Source organism: Cetorhinus maximus, chromosome 20 (genome assembly GCF_964194155.1).
Source record: "Cetorhinus maximus chromosome 20, sCetMax3.hap1.1, whole genome shotgun sequence".
NCBI lineage: Eukaryota > Metazoa > Chordata > Chondrichthyes > Lamniformes > Cetorhinidae > Cetorhinus > Cetorhinus maximus.
Window position 1 is genome coordinate 80,032,577 of NC_135898.1, and position 20,868 is coordinate 80,053,444.

Genomic DNA, 20,868 nt, shown 5'->3' on the forward strand with positions numbered 1-20,868 from the left:
AATCCCCCACTATCAACATCCTGGGGGGGTTACCATCGACCAGAAACTGAACTGGACCAGCCATATTAATACTGTGGCTACAAGAGCAGGTCAGAGCCCAGGAATTCTGTTGCAATAACTCACCTCCTGACTCAGAAACATAGAAACATAGAAAATAGGAGCAGGAATAGGCCATTCGGCCCTTCGAGCCTGCCCTGCCATTCATTATGATCATGGTTGATCATCCAACTCAATAGCCTGCTCCCGCTTTCTCCCCATACCCTTTGATCCCTTTCGCCCCAAGAGCTATATCTAACTCCTTCTTGAAAACATACAATGTTTTGGCCTCAACTACTTTCTGTGGTAGCGAATCCCACAGGCTCACCACTCTCTGGGTGAAGAAATTTCTCCTCATCTCAGTCCTAAATGGTCTACCCCGTATCCTCAGACTGTGACCCTTGGTTCTGGACTCCCCCACCATCGGGAACATCCTTCCTGCATCTACCCTGTCTAGTCCTGTTAGAATTTTATAGGTTTCTATGAGATCTCCTCTCATTCTTCTAAACTCCCGCGAATATAATCCTAACTGACTCAATGTCTCCTCATATGTCAGTCCCGCTATCCCAGGAATCAGTCTGGTAAACCTTCGCTGCATTCCCTCTATAGCAAGAACATCCTTCCTCAGATAAGGAGACCAAAACTGCACACACTATTCCAGGTGTGGTCTCACCAAGGCCCTGTATAATTGCAGCAAGACATCCCTGCTCCTGTATTCGAATCCTCTGGCTATGAAGGCCAACATACCATTTGCCTTCTTTACCGCCTGCTGCACCTGCATGCTTACCTTCAGCGACTGGTGTACGAGGACACCCAGGTCTTGTTGCACATTCCCCTCTCTCAATTTTAGCCAGTCGGATGATAATCTGCCTTCCTGTTTTTGCTACTCAAGCGGATAACCTCACATTTATCCACATTATACTGTATCTGCCATGCATTTGCCCACTCACTCAGCATGTCCAAATCACACTGAAGCATCTCTGCATCCTCCTCACAGCTCTCCCTCCCACCCAGCTTTGTGTCATCTGCAAATTTGGAGATATTACATTTAGTTCCCTCATCCAAATCATTAATATATATTGTGAATGGCTGGGGTTCCAGCACTGATCCCTGCGGTGCCCCACTAGTCACTGCCTGCCATTCAGAAAAAGACTTGTTTATTCCTACTCTTTGTTTCCTGTCTGCCAACCAGTTTTCGATCCATCTCAATACACTACCCCCCAATCCCATGCGCTTTAATTTTACATGCTAATCTCTTATGTGGGACTTTGTCGAAAGCCTTCTGAAAGTCCAAATAAACCACATCCACTGGCTCCCCCTCATCAACTCCAATAGTTACATTCTTGAAAAATTCCAGGAGATTTGTCAAGCATGACTCACCAAAACCTGTCCACCATCTACAAGGTAGAAGCTAGGAGTGTGATGAAATTCTTTCCACTTGCCTGGATGAGTGTAGCCACAACAACTTTCAAGAAGGTCAACACCATCGAGGACAAAGCAGCGCACTTGATTAGCAGCCCATCCATGTCTTGAATGGATATAAATTATATTAAGTGATATTGGGCTTCACAGAACTGTGCTGCATTGGAATGTAATGAATTGTGTTATACTGGAATGTCTGCTGTTAAATTACAATGTTTGCCTGTGACCCTCTGATTGATGTGCCCTTCATGGAGTTCAGTAATGCTGAGTTGTTATGCTGAGCTGAATTATGGTTTGAGTTTAATTATGGCAATCTGGGGAAAATGGAATGGTATTGGTCTGAGATGTGCTGAGTTATAATGAGCTCTGTTAAGTTGATTTAAACTGAGCGCTTTTAAGTAAGATGTGTTGAGTTATTTGGGCTGAGTTGGTGCAAGTTAGACTGGGAAAGGTTGAATTGAATTTTGTTGGTCTGTCTGGTTTTGAGTTGACTTTAGTTGGGCCTGGTACAAATTAAATAGGCAAGTTCATAAAGGATTAGAGGCAACAGACTATTTGTTAGATAAAAGCAAAATACTGCGGATGCTGGAAATCTGAAACAAAAACAAAAATAGCTAGAAAAACTCAGCAGGTCTGACAGCATCTGCGGAGAGGAACACAGTTAACGTTTCAAGTCCGTATGACTCTTCATCAGAGCTAAGGAAAAATAGAAATGAGATGAAATATAAGCTGGTTGAGTGGGGTAGGACAGGTAGAGCTGGATAGAGGGCCAGTGATAGGTGGAGGCAAAGAAGAGATAGCCAAAGATGTCATAGACAAAAGGACAAAGGGGTGTTGACGGTGGTGATATTAGCTAAGAAATGTGCTAATGGTGATATTAAGGCTAAAAAGCGGGATGAGCAAGTGACAGATAGCCCTAGTGGGGGGGAGGGGTGGAGGGGGGGGGGTGGGAAATCAAAATAGGCTAAAAGGTGGAGATAAAACAATGGATGGACTATTTGTTAGTGCATTTGGCATCGTCAAAGCTGAGGGAGCAGCTTGCTCACAAGGCCTCTCAGATGATGAATTGGATGTGATGAATATTGACAATCAAATATTCTGGAAGAATTGTGTCTGACACATTTGGCTACCAGTCATTTATTGAAATACAAGTTATTTTCCATTAAGCAATATTCTACCTTTTGAATAATCAGATCCCACCTTTATCTGTCAGTAAAAACCAACTCTCATCTCATAGGTTAGTCAATGGTTAGACCTTTCTGGGAACATACCTTTAGGACCTGGAGAACCAGTATCACCTTTGAACCCTGAAGATCCTGGAGGACCTACAGAAAAATAACAACCCGGCATTAGTACTCAAAAATGACAATGAGTTTCCCCTCATATTCTCCTCCCATCGGCTTCTCACTTCTCAAGTTCCTCAGCTGCTGGGAGGCACCAGCTCCATGCGTTGGTAGGGGGTTGGCTCTGTGCTCAGACACCACAAGGTGAGAAGTCTCAATGATGGAGACACAGGCTTCTCCTCCTGAGTTTACAGTTCATGGTTGCTCTGCTGATTTTCAGGCACTTCTTTGACCCACACCTACTCTAGGTAGGTGATCAGCTCCTGTCCATAAGGGATGGTCCATGTCAGAGCGAACAGGAAATGTTGCAAGGCTGTTGTCATTGAACTGAACATCCTTGCATAAGAAAGAAGGAACTTGCATTTATAATGAATCTTTCACATCTTCAGGAGGACCCAAAGAGTGTCACAGCCAATGACTGTGTGGTGCAGTGACTGTTGCAGCGACTGTTGTGTCGGCTACAGGGAGGTTCTACAAGCAGTGATGGGATAAATCACCAATAATCTGTAGGTGGTGCTGTTAATTGGAAGGATGATGGCCAAGACTGGGCGAACTCCCAGCTCCTCTTCAAATGCTGCCACGGTTTTATACAGCGACTATCAGAGAAGAGAAAACCAGAATTGGCAGAGCACCTGTCCATCTTACCGATTACACGTTAAGAATTTCACTGGATGTTAAAGTACAGGTCACTTTAAAATCTGTCCTACAAATCATAGTGACTGTGGGACATTGCCAATGGTGGAAGACACTTTGTTACATCATGTGTTGCACTGTCACCCTCAGTACGACATGGGGGGTTTCCTGTCAACTGAGAGGAGGGTCAGTCTTGTTACTACAAAATCTTACCAAAGAATTAAAAATACAAATTACCTTGAGAACCATGCATTCCAATTGCCCCTGTCAAGAATAGAGAAGGTGAATTAACTCATTCTGTGTCCGAGACAGACATATTGAAGAAGTTGCAGATCTGTGCAAACCAATTTTGAAACTGCTCAACATAGCAGGAGGCTTGCAATCTAATTGGATAATCCTAATTAGAAGATTGAGTGGAGTATGTTACTGTTCGAATGATAATTAAATTTTACAGTTACATTGACTGTACAGACCATTCAGCCAATGTTTACAGGGACATAGGATCAGGAGTAGGCCATTCGGCCCATCAAACTTGCTCTGCTATTCAATTAGAACACGGCTGATCATCTACCTCAATACCACTTTCCCGCACTATCTCCATATCCCATTAGTCCCCAGAAAATTTTCGATTTCTGTCTTGAACATGCTCAATGATTGAGCTTTCACAGCCCTTTGGTGTAGAGAATGCCAGAAATTCACCACCTTCTGAGTGAAGAAATTCCTCCTAATCTCAGTCTTAAATGGCCTACCCCTTATCCTGAGATTATGTCCCCTAGTTTTAGACTCAACAGTCAGGGGAAACATCCACCCTGTCACACCATGTAAGAACTTTATAAGTTTCAATGAGGCCACCCCTCATTCTACAAAATTCTAGGGAATACAGACGCTGTCTCCCCAATTTCACAGAACCACACAGTGCAGAAGAGGCCCTTCGGCCCATCGAATCTGCACCGACATGTGAAAAACACCTGACCTACCTACCTAATCCCATTTGCCAACACTTGGGCCATAGCCTTGAACGTTATGATGTGCCAAGGGCTCATGCGACAATCCCGCCATCCCAGGGATTAATCTGGTGAACCTCTGTTGCACTCCCTCTATGGCAAGTATATCCCTCCTTAGATAACATATAAATTAGGCACAGGAGTAGGCCACTCGGCCCCTCGAGCCTGCTCCGCCATTCAATAAGATCATGACTGGTAAATTGTAACCTCAACTCCACATTCCCGCCTAACTCCGATAACCTTTCACCCTCTTGTTTATCAAGAATCTATCTAGCTCTGCCTTAAAAATATTCAAAGGCTCTGCTTCCACCACCTTTTGAGGAAGAGAGTTCCAAAGACTCCTCATTTTCTCCTGATCTCTGTCTTAAACGGGCGACCCCTTATTTTTAAACAGCGACCCTAGTTCTACATTCCCTCACAAGAGGAATCATCCTCTCCACATTCACTCTGTCAAGACCCCTCAGGATCTTAAAGGTTTCAATCAAGTCACCTCTTACTCTTGTAAACTCCAGCGGCTACAAGCCTAGCCTGCCCAACATTTCCTCACAAGGAGACCAAAGCTGTGCGCAATATTCCAAGTGAGATCTCACCAAGACCCTGTATAATTGCAGCAAGATATCTTTACTCCTGTACTCAGATCCTCTCATGATGAAGGCCAACATGCTATTTGCCTCCCTAATTGCTTGCTGCACCTGCGTGCTAGCTTTTAGTGACTCATGCTCCCCATGAGTCTTCCCTAGCCTTAATTTATTTCATCCTATCAGTATATCCTTCTATTCCTTTCACCAGCCTTAATTTATTTCACCCTATCAGTATTCTATTCCTTTCTCCCTCGTATGTTTATCTAGTTTCCTCTTAAATGTAACTATGCTATTTGCCTCAACTATTCCTTATAGCAGTGTGAGTTCCACATTCTCCCTCTCTGGGTAAAGAAGTTTCTCCTGAATTCCCGATTGGATTTATTAGTGACTGTCTTATATTGATGGTCCCTAGTTCTGGTCTCCCCGACAAGTGAAAACATATTCTTTACGTCTACCCTATCAAACCCCATCATAATTTTAAAGGCCTCTAGCAGACCTCATCCCTCCCCTCAATCTTCTCTATCCTGGGGAAAAGATCCCCGGCTTGTTCCATCTTCCCTGAATCAGTTCTGGTATCATCCTTGTAAATTTTTTTGTGCGCCTTCTGCAGTGCCTCTATATCCCGGTCACAGTATTCGAAATGTCATGTAACCTGGTAAATACTGAAGTACATAATTATTTAATATTCCTGCCATTTTGCTGGTGTTACCTGTGAGGTTATTGTGTATATCCGTCAGTGGCCCTGGCTTGTACTGATGGTTAGTTTGTTATTTATTGTGTGTCTGTAGAATATGTCACAATTTTTTTTCATATTTCTTAATACTGTAATTTTATAGTTCCTCTTTATTTTCCTAACTGTTTTGTGACTTCTTTCCTAACTCTTTGTAGTCCCTTTTGTCATCCTCTCTGTAATTGTCCGTGTACATAGTGAACAAGATTCACAATACTAATGGCAGGTTTGTGGTTGTGTCAGGTTACAACCTCTCTTGGAGATGCATCACCCGGACTGAGTGATCACTTAAACCTTCGATTCATACCTTTCAATCCGGGTAGACCTGGAAGTCCAGGTAGACCTGGCTCACCTGAAAATAGAAACAGCATTTTTTACACTGCGCAAATATACCAATACTAAATCACATGACATCCAGGCCCCTTGATCTCTGACCCCACACACTGGAGAAACATTCATAATCCATGGAATCCCATTGGACCAGGAGGATTGGGAATTCTGCTGAACTGGATTCAAGGGAGGCAGGATATGCACTTTCATTTCTACAGGCTTTCTTGATTTTTCAATTATAATTTTCCTTCTGTATCCTTATAATATTTTCAACAACACGCAATTCTCCCAAAACCGACAAGTGTAAATGTAGGAGTTGCCCAATGACTCCGTGACCGCTGGCATGGTCAAGAGTGGGTGTTGTAGGTGCACACTCTGGGAACCATTCTCTACAGAGTTCTGGCACAGTGCACCAACCAATAGAAGACAGTGCAGCAGGGGAATGCAGGCCAGGAACTTAGTCCTACAGTAATAGAGTCATTAAAGCACAGGAGGAGGTTATTCAGTCCAATTCCCTTTCCTCTAAGGTTAACTGTAGAGACCTGCTGAAATAGCATAGTCCAACCTGAAACCATCCTCTATGGTTCAGTAACAAACTGGACTGTGGCCTTAACCACGAACCCATCAAGGTAGTTAGGGCAGAGCTAAGTTATTATTCACCATCAGCAGAGACATTCTCTTACCTCTGTCTCCCTTATCACCTTTCGCTGTCGATCCAGAATCACCTGGAGGTCCTCTTGCACCTTTCTCTCCAGGTTCACCTGAAATTAAACAAGAAATAGATCAATGATCATTGATTCTGCGCACCCATTTGTCAATAACTCCTCCCTGTCCTCCCATTGGTCAATAAAATGCCCCTGTTCCCCCATTAGTCAAAAACATCTGTCCTCCCATTGGTCAATAACACCCCTGCACCCACCTCCCCCCCCCCCCCCGCCCCCCTGCCACACCTACCTTAGTCAAAAATCCCTGCCCCTCCATTGGTCAACAACTCCCCCATTGGTCAATGACACCCCATCTCCCCATTGGTCAATAACACCCCCATCGCTCCATTGGTTAATAAACCCCTGTTCCCTCATTGGTCAATAACAACCCCATCCCTCCATTGGTCAATAACTCCCCATTGGTCAATAACACCCCCTGTCTCCCCATTGGTCAATAAACCCGTGTTCCCCCATTGGTCAATAACAACCCCATCCCTCCATTGGTCAATGACTACCACATGCCCCATCCCACAATCCCGCATCCTGTCCCTCCCACTGGTCAATAACACCCCCTGTTTCCGCATTGGTCAATAACTACCCCCATCCGCTTATTGGTCAATAACTACCCCCAACCCCTCCATGGGTCAATAACACCCTTTGTCTCCCCATTGGTCAATAAATCCCTGTTATTCCATTGGTCAATAACCCCTGTTCCTCCCATTGGTCAATAACTCCCTATCCCCTCTTTGGTCAATAACTCCCCCTGTCCCTCCCATTGGGCCTTACCTGCATTTCCTTTCTGGCCTCTCTGTCCATCTTGCCCGGGAGAACCACGAGGACCAGGTGGACCTGTAAAGAGATATCACAATAAATAGTCATGAGTCTCCCAGTTATTTTACAATTCACCCAGAGACCAGCTGTTAAAGGTCCTCATTACTGCTCATCATCCAATAGCAGCTGAGCAGTGAGGCTCACTGGCCAATAAGAGTTGGAGCGAAAGAACATAAGAAATAGGAGCAGGAGTAGACCAGCCAGCAAGTCGAGCGTGCTCTGCCTTTCAATACGATCATGGCTGTTCTTCAGCTTCAATTTCACTTTCCTGTCCACTCCCCATATCCCTTAATTCCCAGACAGACCAAAAATCTGTCTATCCCAGCCTTAAATTTGTTCAACAATGAAGCATCCATAACCCTGTGGGGTAGAGAATTATAAAGGGGAGAATTTTCTCCTCATCGTGCGGTCTGGGGGGGAACGGGCGTGGATGGGCACGGTGCTGATCGTCGCCCGCAATCGGCTCTGTGCCGCCATTTTACGTGGACAGGCCAATTAAAGCCTGCCCAGCGTGAGGCAAGCCCGGTAGTGCTCAGCGCTACCTGTGTGGGTGGGGGGAGGAGGGAGAATTGGGGCCTGCGCTCTTTCACGCATGCGCGCGGAAAAGCGCAGAAATGTCCCTGAGGCACGGAGCTGCCTCAGGGAGATTAAGATCAAAATGAAACATTGGAAAAAAAGAAAAAATAAAATTATTCAGACATGTCCCCTCATGTGAGAGTGTCACATGAGCTGGGGCATGTTTACGAATTTTCACGAAAAAATTTTTTAATTAATAAAACCTTCATGAAACCTCATCCCACCTGTGGATGAGGTTTCGTGCAAAATGCAATGGCTGCTTGGGCTCTTCGTCTGCCCGCCAACCTTAAGGTTGGACGGGCAGCCCAATCAATTTGCTTAATTGGTTGATTAATGGCCTTAACAGACCTTTGACAATTTGGCAGGCGCACAGCCAACTCCAGTGCGTGCCCGCTGAATGGAAGATCGGAATGATGCGCGGTGACGTAGGGATGCACGCCCGACATCACCGCGTGTCATTTTATACGTCGGCGTGCGGGGCCCGCCCCCATATGCCGAAGAGAAAATTCTCCCCAAAGGTTCACAACTCTGAGTGAATAAATTTCTCAGTCCTCCATGATTGGCCCCTTATCCTAAGACTGTGCCCCCGTGTTTTAGATTCCTCAGCCTGTGGAAACAATCTCTCGGTGTCTGTCCTAACAAGCCTCTTCAGAATCTTGTATGTTTCAATGAGATTGCCTCTCATTCTTCTAAACTCCAGAAAGTATAGACCCAATTTACTCAGTCTCTCATCATAGGACAATCCTCCCAGGCCAGGGTCCAACCCAGTGAACCATCACTGTACCACCTCCAATACAAATATATCCTTCCTTAAATATGGAGACCAAAACTGCACCCAGTATTCCAGATGTGGTGTTACCAAAGCCCCATACAATTGTAGCAAGACTTATTTATTCCTGTACTCTAATTCCCTTGCAATAAAGGCCAACATGCCATTTACCCTCCTCACTGCTTACTGTACCTGCATGCTAATGTTCTGTGTTCCTTGTACAAGTATACTCAAGTCTCTCCAAAAAATAGAAGTTTAAAAATATTCTGCTTTTCCGTTCTTACGACCATGATGAAAGTGAGTAAGTTCACACTTCCCCACATTATACTCCATCAGCTACCTTGTTACGCATTCACTTAATCTGCCTATATCTCTTTGCAGCCTCTCTGTGTCCTTAGCTTACACTCCCACCTAGCTTTGTATCATCAGCAACCTTGGATACATTACTATAATAAAAGCAAAATACTGCGGATGCAGGAAATCTGAAACAAAAACAAAAATACCTGCAAAAACTCAGCAGGTCTGACAGCATCTGAGGAGAGGAATACAGTTGACGTTTCGAGTCCGTATGACTCTTCATCGATCTCTTCTTTGCCTCTACCTATCACTGGCTCCCTATCCAGCTCTACCTATCCCACCCCCCTCTACCAGCTTATATTTCACCTCATTTCTCTATTTCCTTAGTTCTGATGACTCATATGGACTCGAAACGTCAACTGTATTCCTCTCCGCAGATGCTGTCAGACCTGCTGAGTTTTTCCAGGTATTTTTGTTTTTGTTTTTGGATACATTACTCTCTGTCTCTGTCTAAATCATGGATATAAAAAGCTGCGGCCCCCAGCTCACTGACTATTAGGAGCTCTGAGCAGTGAGGCTCATTAACCAATAGGAGCTCTGGGCAGTGAGGCTCCCTTACTAATAGGTGCTCTGGGCAGTGATGCTCACTAACCATAGGAGCTGGGGCAGTGAGACTCGCTGACCAATAGGAGCTGGGGCAATAAGACTCACTGACCAATAGGAGCTGGGACAATGAGACTCACTGACCAATAGGAGCTGGGGCAGTGAGACTCACTGACCAATTGGAGCTGAGAATTCTGCAATGCAAGCCTCTTTGACACACATTTGTGTTTTACCACATTTCCATTTCCGAGCTTCACTCCGATACTTTAATCAACAAATAGTGTATACATTGACCTTTTCTCACCAAGAGGAATTGAATTGGAGAATATGCCACCAGGCTATTAAAAAGCATATGAGATCCTTGGTTTTCTAAACAGAGGCATGGAGGACAAAAGCAAGGGAGTAATGCTGAACCTTTATAAAACACTGGTTCAGCCCCAGCTACAGGATTATGAACAATAATGAAGGACGTCAAGGCCTTTGAGAGGGCGCAGAAGAAATTTACTAGAATGGTGTCAGGGATGAGGGGCTTCCGTTATATGGAGAGACTGGAGAAGCTATAGTTGTTCTCCTTAGAGCAGGGAGATTTCAAAGATTTCAAAATCACGAGGGGTCTAGATAGAATAGACAGGGAGAAATTGTTTTCATTGGCAGGAAGGTCAGTGACCAGAGGAAACAGATATGATATGGTTGGCAAAATAGCCAGAGGTGAGATGAGAATTTTTTTTTAACAAAGTGAGTAATGATCCGGAATGCACTTTCGAAAGGGCACAGAAGCAGATTCAATAGTGATAGAGTGGGGGGAATGAGTGATATTGGGGAAGGTGGGTAGGTGGGATTGAGGGTTATGGATGGAGGTGGGTAGGTGGGATTAAGGAATATGGATGGAGGTGGGATTGAGGGATACAGGGAGAAAATGGGTAATGGGTTGATTTCTGAAAAGAATGAGGCCAATTGATTGGTCATTTAATCTTCCTGAGGTTTCTCTGCTCTTATATATTGATCTTATAGAAGAGAGAATTATGGGAAGAGTACAAGTCGCTTTGACACAAGTTAAAGTTACCTGGCATTCCAGGAAATCCTGAATCACCTGCAAAAAAAGATGGGTGCAGGTTAAAGAAAAGATTAGCACAACTGAGCGAGATACACAAAACAAAGTGGAAGAGGTACAGGGAGGGTGAGAGAGTCAGAATAAAAAGTGTACGAGAGAGAGAGACAGAGGGAGAGAGACAGACAGAGGGAGAGAGAGACAGATACAGAGAGATAGAGAGAGAGAGAGAGAGACAGACAGAGGGAGAGAGACAGACAGAAGGAGAGAGACAGACAGAAGGAGAGAGACAGAGGGAGAGAGAGAGAGAGAGAGAGACAGCCACAGAGAGACAGAGAGAGAGAGAGAGAGAGACAGAAAGAGAGAGAGCCAGGTTCAGTGAGATGAGGGCAGCTAGAATAACCTGAATGATGAACATAATGCTGCATAGTGGAGTGTGAAGAGGAGAAATGGTTAAAAACTAAATTTGAAGGAAGTTTTTAGGCTCACCTTTAATCCCTGGTACACCTGTTCAAAAGGTAACAGAATTAAAGAATTTTTGTTAAAAACATCAATAAAATACCAGCAGACAGCTGTGTGGGGGTGGATTGGTCCAGCAGACAGCTGTGTGGGGGAGGGGCCTGGTCCAGCAGACTGCTGTGTGGGGGAGGGGGCTGGTCCAGCAGACTGCTGTGTGGGGGAGGGGGCTGGTCCAGCAGACAGCTGTGCATGGGGAGGGGGCTGATCCAGTAGACAGCTGTGTGGGTGAGGGGGCTGGTCCAGCAGACAGCTGTGTGGGTGAGGGGGCTGGTCCAGCAGACAGCTGTGTGGGTGAGGGGGCTGGTCCAGCAGACAGTTGTGTGGGTGAGGGGGCTGGTCCAGCAGACAGCTGTGTGGGTGAGGGGGCTGGTCCAGCAGACAGCTGTGTGGGGGTGGGGTATGGTCCAGCAGACAGCTGTGTGGGGGAGGGGGCTGGTCCAGCAGACAGCTGTGTGGGGGAGGGGGCTGGTCCAGTAGACAGCTGTGTGGGGGTGGACTGGTCCAGCAGACAGCTGTGTGGGTGAGGGGGCTGGTCCAGCAGACAGCTGTGTGGGGGAGGGGGCTGGTCCAGCAGACAGCTGTGTGGGGGAGGGGGCTGATCGAGTAAACAGCTGTGTGGGTGAGGGGTATGGTCCAGCAGACAGCTGTGTGGGGGAGGGAGCTGGTCCAGCAGATAGCTGTGCGGGGGTGGATTGGTCCAGCAGACAGCTGTGCGGGGGTGGATTGGTCCAGCAGACAGCTGTGCGGGGGTGGATTGGTCCAGCAGACAGCTGTGCGGGGGTGGATTGGTCCAGCAGACAGCTGTGCGGGGGTGGATTGGTCCAGCAGACAGCTGTGCGGGGGTGGATTGGTCCAGCAGACAGCTGTGCGGGGGTGGATTGGTCCAGCAGACAGCTGTGCGGGGGTGGATTGGTCCAGCAGACAGCTGTGCGGGGGTGGATTGGTCCAGCAGACAGCTGTGCGGGGGTGGATTGGTCCAGCAGACAGCTGTGCGGGGGTGGACTGGTCCAGTAGACAGCTGTGTAGGGGAGGGGGTTGGTCCAGCAGACAGCTGTGTGGGGGAGGGGGCTGGTCCAGCAGACAGCTGTGTGGGGGAGGGGGCTGGTCCAGCAGACAGCTGTGTGGGGGAGGGGGCTGGTCCAGCAGACAGCTGTGTGGGGGAGGGGGCTGGTCCAGCAGACAGCTGTGTGTGTGAGGGGGCTGGTCCAGTAGACAGCTGTGTTGGGGTGGACCGGTCCAGCAGTCAGCTGTGCGGGGGTGGACCGGTCCAGCAGACAGCTGTGCGGGGGTGGACTGGTCCAGTAGACAGCTGTGCGGGGGTGGACTGGTCCAGCAGACAGCTGTGCGGGTGAGGGGGCTGATCCAGCAAAATCCCTACTTTCCTCCATTTCTGGATAGTGAAATGAAGGAAAATCCAGCTGTATTTCCCCAGACCTAGAGCACTCCCTCCTCTAAACTCTCCTCTTTCAACAGACTCTACTCCTTCTCTGGCTGCTCCCGATTCCGCTGCTATTCACCTCCCTTACCCTGTCAGAGTCTCTGCTCGAATTGGGTGGAAGGGGTGGGAGTGTTAACCACACAACCACATATTGGGACATACACATGGGATTAAGTTAGAAGCTGAAATACCATGAACAAACTTTTAAAAAGATATTATTTTAAAATTGTGATCTCTCAAAGAATATCATCATGGAGAAATTTGACATTCTACAATCATAACAATAGTTTTTCAGGGCCAGTGAGGTTGTTCATCAATAGTTATGAATTTAGTGCATGTTAAAAATCTATTGAACACAGTATAACTTTTTCAGGGGTTTTTACAGCAAGACGAAGAGGGTAAATGGGCAAGTTGTCGAGATCAGTAATTTCTATTCAACTGCAGTCTTTAACAGAGGCCCCTGTGGAGGGGCAACGAACCACTGAGAAACATTTGAGCTCCTTTAACACATTTAACTGTCGACTTCCAAAGCTGCTGTTGGTATCAGTGGAGTCAGTATGAAGAAGAATGACAGTTTGTTTGCCATTACAACCAGATGATTCAGGCCTGCATTTTCTGGGCGCTGTGAGTAAAGTTACGGTTTGTGCAATGTCCTGGCACCAATGATTTGCGATACTCATTCTCTCTCCCTCATCTCATCCCCTTTACTGTCCCCCTCCTTCGCCCTTTCCCTCCTCCACTCAGCTTCAATACCCTGGAAATATGGAAGGGGAAACAGGGTCAGGGAACAGGCCGCAATCCCACTGTTCACCTGTAGGGGCCATAGAGTTAAAGGAGCACATGGTGCATAGAATCATAGAAACATACTGCACAGAGGCGGCTGTTTTGCTCGTCATACCTGTGCTGTTTCTCTAAAACAGCTATCCACAAATATCTGGCTGGATTTTGCCACATGTTTCAGGACCCCAAAGTCAGAAACAAATGTGGGTTTCAAGTCTGCACTCAGCAGCTGCGTGTGTATCAGTATCAGTGCAGATTTCCAGGAGGCAGCCTCCTAATTGGCCCTCCACATTTGCTGCCCTATTAAGGACAGCTGGTAGTCTCTCGGTGCGGCCTGCCCAATCAGCTCTGGAGCCTCCGCAGCCCCACGTAGAGAGGTGGGCACTGCTGAGGAAACTCAGAGATCATGAGGGCAGTTCAACATGGTGGCTCATGCCTTTAAAAGGTAAAATATTTTTGAATATTTGGGCTGCAGCTGTTGGGCCCATTGAGTCGGAGGGGTAATCCTCTGGGTGGATCGTTTAGGCTGTGGATGTGGGTTTTCCTGGCTGCAGTCTCTTCTTTGGGACATGGAGCCTCTGGCCTGCCAGAAAGAGGCTGCCTCTTATGATGACTGCCTCTGCACGCAGTGGGGGGCTTCTCTACTGGCCACAAAATGCTGGCATGACTGCAAAAATCAGACCTTAATTGCGTCTGTAACTGACTTAGTTGGCTGCCCACCTCTATAGTGCAGGCAGTTGATCCGATCCCCAAAACTTCCCTGGTGGAGAGAATGTATTGGAGAACCATCCCAACATAGCTTCCCTCTATCTTCACACTCCCCACCACCAACCTCACCCCCACTCACCACCCCCTCCCCCCCATCCCGCCCCCAACCACCCCCAATCCATCTGCCAGCCCCTCACCCCAGCGCTGGGGAAAAATCCAGTCCTAATAAAATCACAACTCCATCATATTGGTTACTCACCTTGTGCTCCTCTCACTGAAGCTGTAAGTAAAGATAAAGAGAATCAATGCTGGGTAGCAACATGGAGGAGAGTCAGTCTGATCACTTCCCCTTTAAGGAGCATTTACTGTATGCTGATTAAAAATAATTTCCAAACCAGAATATTCAGTAAAACCTACTTGAATCACTCAGTGTTTAAGGCCATCTCTCTCTGCCCTACTTCAAAACTGTGTCTCTCATCTTGTGACACCACACGGACAGACAGAGTTGGAGCGGAGGGAAGGCAAAGGAACTCTCTCACTAAAAAGATAATTGGGTTGAGAGTGCAAATGGGATGACGAGACAATTAAAAGACAGGGATATGGGGAGAGGTGGGATTGAGGGATATAGGGGGAAAGTGAATCAGAAACAGATCTCAGAGGACAGAGATTTTGTGCTGATAAGAATCATCTTATTTCCTGAACATTAATGATGGGGGAGTCTCGCTGTGTTCAACTGATTCACCCAAAAGAAGCGGGTTGGTCATTTTCCCGAGATTCTGCCCTCACCTTGATATTCCGGGGACTCTAGCATGGCTTTAATCTGGTTCCGTAGGTCACGCTTGATATCTGCTCCTGAGCCACAAGGCTGTGTGTTCACCTGCGCCCTTGACTCATTCTTCGGGATGCAGGGTTGGCCAGGCTGCGCAACATACTTCTCAAATCTCGGCCCAGATTCCAGATCGTTGACACGGGATTTCAGCTTCCTCACCTCGTCCGCTGAAAGGTGAGAGTCACACAGGTTAGTGATTATCATATCAACTCATTCTACCAACCTGGCCTCATCCTGAACAGTCTCCAGTCAGGAAGCAATCCAGAAACGATTGGAAAACCAGACAGGGGGTTGCCAGCCCTCCTGGATCGCCCTGGAGTCTCCAAGAATTGAGGATTAGTCTTCTCAGCAATGCCGTGAGAAAGCCAGGGGGAAAAATTCTTGGGGTATTCCAATAAATTTTCTGCTTCCCCATCAACACTTCAGTCTCATAAATATAAAGTGTTGGAGATGGGAGAAACAGGAGCTGTTTAAGTAGCTGTGGTAGATGGAGGGGAGGGATCACATGATCAAAGCTCCAGGAATGCGTCCAATTGGAGTTGGCAACCAGTTACCTGGGTTACCCAGTTACCCAAACAAAGCCGTCACTCGCCCTGCCTCAAAACACACCACCCCGCTCCCCCCTGCCCACCCCAGGCCCTGACCCTTAGGGCATTACCCACTCCCTGAATACTGAGACAAAGGCTGGATTTTCCTCTGCATCTCAATCAGTGCAAGAAAATCAAGCCACTCCGCCCGTTCCTGCTCTCTCTAACTCCTCCCGACACTGCTCGCTGCCCCTCCCCCAGCTCCCACTCTCTCAATTGAGCAAGTTGGGCCAAACCTATTGGAGTTTTGAAGAATGAGAGGTGATCTTATTGAAACATATAAGATCCTGAGGGGATTAACGGGGAAAAGCCAGTGGGACTGGTACCAGGTTTGGCCAGTGAGTCTGGCCACCAGTTCCCAGCTGCTGGAAGAGGGGTGCGGCCCTGTAGTACTGGTTGGAGTTGATGAACGTGGAACTAGTATTACTGGTCATGGCACCAGTATGTCTGGCAGGGAGGCAGGGCTACTGCTACTAATACCAGTTACGAACTGGTCTGAATGGGTTATTTCCCCCATTCTTTTTGTTTCCCTTTGTTGGGGGAGTCTAGAACTAGAGATGAGGAGGAATTTCTTCCCTCAAGAAGAATCTGTGGAATTGTCTACCCCAGAGAGTGGTGGGTCATTGAATATATTCATGGCTAAGATAAACAGATTTTTGATCGACGAGGGAAGAGTTATGGGGGAACAGGCAGGAAGGTGGAGTTGAAGCCACAATCAGATCAGTCATGATCATATTGAAAGACAGAGCAGGCTTGAGGGCCTATTCCTACTCCTATTTCTTATGTTCCCCCTCCCTAGCCCTTGCTCTCTCCCCATCCCCCAGTCCCTTCTCTCTGTCCTTTCCCCAACTCCACTCTCTGCCCCTCCCCATCCCCCAAGTTCTACCCCTCCCCAAGCCTCCCCACCCGCCCCCCAATCTCTGCCCCTCTCCCAGCCCCCTAATCTCTGCCCCCCCCTCACCCAATGCAATGAGGCCGAAGAGGAGGCCTAGGAGCAGTAACCAGGCCAACAGCAATCCCAGCAGCCACTTCCACCAGCTGCAGCAGCGACAGCAGGAGCACCAGGAGGGGAGGGAGTCCAAATTCTCCTCACTCGATCGGATCTCTGCAAGTAGAGGCATAGGAAATGTGAGAAATTTTCAACATAGCTAGAGAACAGGTCTTTCAGAGTCGGCGGGCAGAGGAGCAGGGTTTACTTGGGATGAGGTGGTGTCTGTTGTAGAAGGTGATCCTGGGCTTTGTACAGGGGCAGAGAATACAACGGCAAGGGCATTACAGTGAAACTTTAAAACATTGGTTTAGTCTCAATTGTGTCCAGTTCTGGGCACCACACTGGATGTGAAGGCCTGGGTAGGGTGTAGAGGAGATTTGAGAACAGGAATAGAGACTTCAGTAACATGGGGAAATTGGAGAAGACTGTTCTCCTTAGAGCATAGAAGGTTAAGGGGAGATTTAAAACGGGTGTTCAAAATTATGAATAGTTTGGATAGAAACTTAAGGAGAAACTGTTTCCAGGGGCAGGAAGGTCAGTAACCAAAGGGACACAGATTTAAAATAATTGGCAAAGGAACCAGAGGATGGTGGGGTGGGGTGGTTGCGGGGCGATGAGGGGTATTTTTTACACAGCTAGTTGTTGTGATCTGCACATGCCTGCTTGAAAGGGAGGCGGAAGCAGATTCAACCGTAACTTTCAAAAGGGGAATTGGATAAATACTTGAAGGGAAAATAGCCGGGCTATGAGGAAAGAGCAGGGGGAGTGGGATTAATTGGATAGCTCTTTCAAAGAGCCGTCACAGGCATGATGGGCTGAATGGCCTCTTTCTGTGCTGTATCATTCTGTGACTACAAACAGGGCCTTAGGATTCTTTACATTCACAACCACTGCGTCCTGAACTGTCACTCTATTTCATCCAAGTGTTTCAGCTTGGCTTTGTCGGGTATTATTCCCTCAAAGAGGGGCAAGGAACCAGCGGGAGGTTTGTTCACTGACCTGCGTATGTTGCCTTGTCCTTAGTTGGCATTTTCAAGCCTCCTGGACAAACAGAAAGGGAAATAGTGATTCACCAGTGAACAGGCAACAGTATCATATAGAGAGATAGTAAATCAGAGACAAAGAGACAGAGAGAGATAGAAAGTGTCAGATAGAGATCGAGAGAAACAGAGAGGAAGATAGAGAATCAGGTAAAGACTGCAGAAAGGTTGAAGCTTTAATTGAATTCCAAAATGATTAATTTCCAACAAGTTACTGGTTTATGAAATAAACAGACTGGGGAGCGTAGTCATTTTTCCTGTAAATACCTGGGTCATCGAAACTGCAGGAGGCACCCATTCCCCTGCTTTGTTATTCTATCCTCTGCTTACCATTTGTTTGAGCCTTGATTCCTGATTCAATGCCACTTGAGACCATCTGCTCTTTCTTCAAGGTGTTATCTGTCAATGACACTGCAAGACACAAACCAGTATCACTTTAACCTGCCGAGTTTCACAACAGAAAATCCACCCTTAATGCTTTACATTAACTTTCCCCATTCCACTAGTGGCACCATCAGCTGTATCCTGAGAGGGAACAAAGGGTGAATGGGCATGAGGGGTATAGGGAGTATGAGGGCTGCAAGGGGCGTGAGGGATAAAGGGAGCGAGAGGGGTACAAGGGAAAATAGGAGTGCAGAGGTGAGGGGCATGTAGCAGGTGGGAAGGGGCGCGGCAGTGCAGAGGGGTGAGTGGGTGCAGGGAAATGACGGGGGTGCAGGGGTAAGGGGGCAAAGGGGCAAAGGGGTTCAGGGTTGAGAGTGTTGGAGGGGGTGCAGGGGAAAAGGAAAGAGGGTGAGGGGGCTGGAGAGGTGCAGTGGAGAGTGAGAGGTGCAGAGGACCGAGGGGGATGAGGGGGCGAAACAAGTGCAAGGCATGATAGAGGTGAAGAGGGCAAGGGAGGGGTGAGCGGGGAGTGCAGGGGGCGAGGAGAGTACAAGGGGTGAGGGGAATGCAGGAAGCAAGGGGATGAAGGGGTTGAGGGGAGAATGAGGGAGGTCAGGCAGGGGGGGTGCAAGGTGGCAAGAGGGGCTGTAAGGGATGAGGGGCTGAGTGGTTGTGGGGGGGTTGCAGGGTGCGAGGAGCTGCAGGAGGTTCCAGGGGGCACTGGGGGTGCAGGAGATGAGGGGGGCGAGGCGGTGAGGGGATTGCACTTTTACCCACAAAGCTGTGGTGAAGGTTTGACCTGGCACTTCCTTAATAAAAAAAGAAAATGCTGGAAAAACTCAGCAGGCCTGGCAGCATCTGTGGAGAGAGAAACAGAGTTAACGTTTTGAGTCCGCATGTCACTTCTTCAGAGCCCTGAGTCAAACAGACTCGAAACGTTAACTCTATTTCTCTCCAAAGATGCTACCAGATCTGCTGAATTGTTCCAGCATTTTTTGCTTTTATTTCAGGTTTCCAGCATCCACAGTATTTTGCTTTCATACTCCCTTGTCTATTTCTAGTACTGCCTATTTTTTTCTCTCTCTAAATTTTATTTCGCCTCTGTAACCTCCTGCCCACTTTGTTAATCTCCATTCCACAGTATCGCCATGGAAATAACTTATTCCAGTTTGAAATTGTCCTGACTTTCCCTTTGTTTGAATATTAAGTAGGTAATGGACTGGAGTTTGTCACTTCTCAGTCCTGCGTGGGAATGGTCAATCTGATCGCAGCCAGTTGAATAAATCATTTCCTCCTCCCCTGACACCTCTCCAGATACCTAGAGTCCCTCCTTGGTATCTGAGACTAGCCCCCGTCAGCTGGATATTCATTCAGACCCCGGCCTGATGTTGCAGCAGGAGGGTCGCTGAGTGGTAGGTTGGCTGGAGGAACCCTCGGTGTTTTTCCCCTCCCTCGTGCAGCGCACTAAGCGCCATTGAACCTCCCCACTGCTGCCTTGGCCAGGATTCGATAACTCAGCAGAGAGGTCAGAGCTTTGAGCTCTGGATGGCTCTGTGCCCCTCATCAAGCCTGGACACAGAGGGCATTCATAATTATTTTACTGAAAGAGTGCCCGGGTGCTGTTTTACTGTGGCAATGTGCAGGGTTGTGGGGAAAAGGCAGGAGATTGGCACTAAGTTAAAATACTCAGAGGGCTGGTGCAGACATGAATGGTCTCCTTCTACACCATAACAATTCTATGATTCTGTGACAGCAGCACATCCAGGGCCAGGACGTGTACTGGGGTTGGATAAAAGCAAAATACTGTGGATGCTGGAAATCTGAAACAAAAACAGAAAATGCTGGAAAAAACTCAGCACGTCAGGCTGTTTCTCTCTCCACATCTGTGTTAATGTTTTGAGTCTGTACGTCTCTTCTTCAGGAGGGGTTGGATGTTGGCAAGACCGGAGACTGGAGCAATGTTGGATTGGGTCTGGGGTTGGGGCTGTGTCGGGTTTGGGGTCGGGATTGGGATTGGGTCGGGTTCGGGGTTGAGTTGTGTTCATAATTGGGGCAGGTTTGGGTCTGGGCCGGGTTCGGGATTGGGTCGTGTTTGGGGTTGGGTTTGGGGTTGAATCAGGTTTCAGGTTGGGTTTGCGGTCGGGTTGGATTGGGGTTGAGATTGGGGTTGGGTTGGGTTTTGGGTTGAGTCGGGTTTCAGGTTGGGTTTGCAGTCGGGTTGGATTGGGGTCGGGATTGGGGTTGGGTCGGGTTTGGGGTCGGGATTGGTATTGGATCGGGTTTGGGGTCGGGATTGGGGTTGGATCGGGTTTGGGGTCGGGATTGGGTCTGGGTCGGGTTTGGGGGCTGGGTCGGGGTTGTCTCTAGCTGGGCTGGGATATGGGAATTGCTATCAGTGAGTGGGTTTAAACATTACCAGCGAAGCTGGCGGGAGCACCAGTGAAGAGTTTGCCACTATCCTTGGTCATGATCAGAAGCTCCGTGTCTTTATTTGGAGGGGAATTTTCCTTCTCCAGCAGCAGGAACTTATAGTCTTTCCGTAAAATGTCGTCGGTGTCCGTGGTCCCCACTGTGGAGAGAAACATTGTGAACAGCGGCTCACTGATGTAACCCCGATCTCCACACACCCAACACAACCCCGATCCCCACACACCCAACACAACCCCGATTCCGATAATGCCCAAT

The 20,868-nt window shown here is 47.8% G+C and overlaps 1 protein-coding gene across 1 annotated transcript in view; it reads right to left on the reverse strand.

Moving 5' to 3' along the window:
• The window catches only part of LOC144694497 (uncharacterized), a 130,853-nt gene that overhangs the window by 60,599 nt on the left and 49,386 nt on the right, over positions 1-20,868 (reverse strand). The window contains exons 15-27 of the mRNA XM_078564993.1: positions 20,600-20,752; positions 18,130-18,210; positions 17,759-17,800; positions 16,730-16,873; positions 15,139-15,348; positions 14,612-14,632; positions 11,397-11,414; positions 10,923-10,949; positions 7,570-7,632; positions 6,763-6,840; positions 6,057-6,101; positions 3,672-3,698; positions 2,730-2,783 (exon numbers count right to left, since the gene is read on the reverse strand). Of these exons, the coding sequence (XP_078421119.1) occupies positions 2,730-2,783; positions 3,672-3,698; positions 6,057-6,101; positions 6,763-6,840; positions 7,570-7,632; positions 10,923-10,949; positions 11,397-11,414; positions 14,612-14,632; positions 15,139-15,348; positions 16,730-16,873; positions 17,759-17,800; positions 18,130-18,210; positions 20,600-20,752 (963 nt within the window). The remainder of the gene's footprint in view (positions 1-2,729; positions 2,784-3,671; positions 3,699-6,056; positions 6,102-6,762; positions 6,841-7,569; positions 7,633-10,922; positions 10,950-11,396; positions 11,415-14,611; positions 14,633-15,138; positions 15,349-16,729; positions 16,874-17,758; positions 17,801-18,129; positions 18,211-20,599; positions 20,753-20,868) is intronic.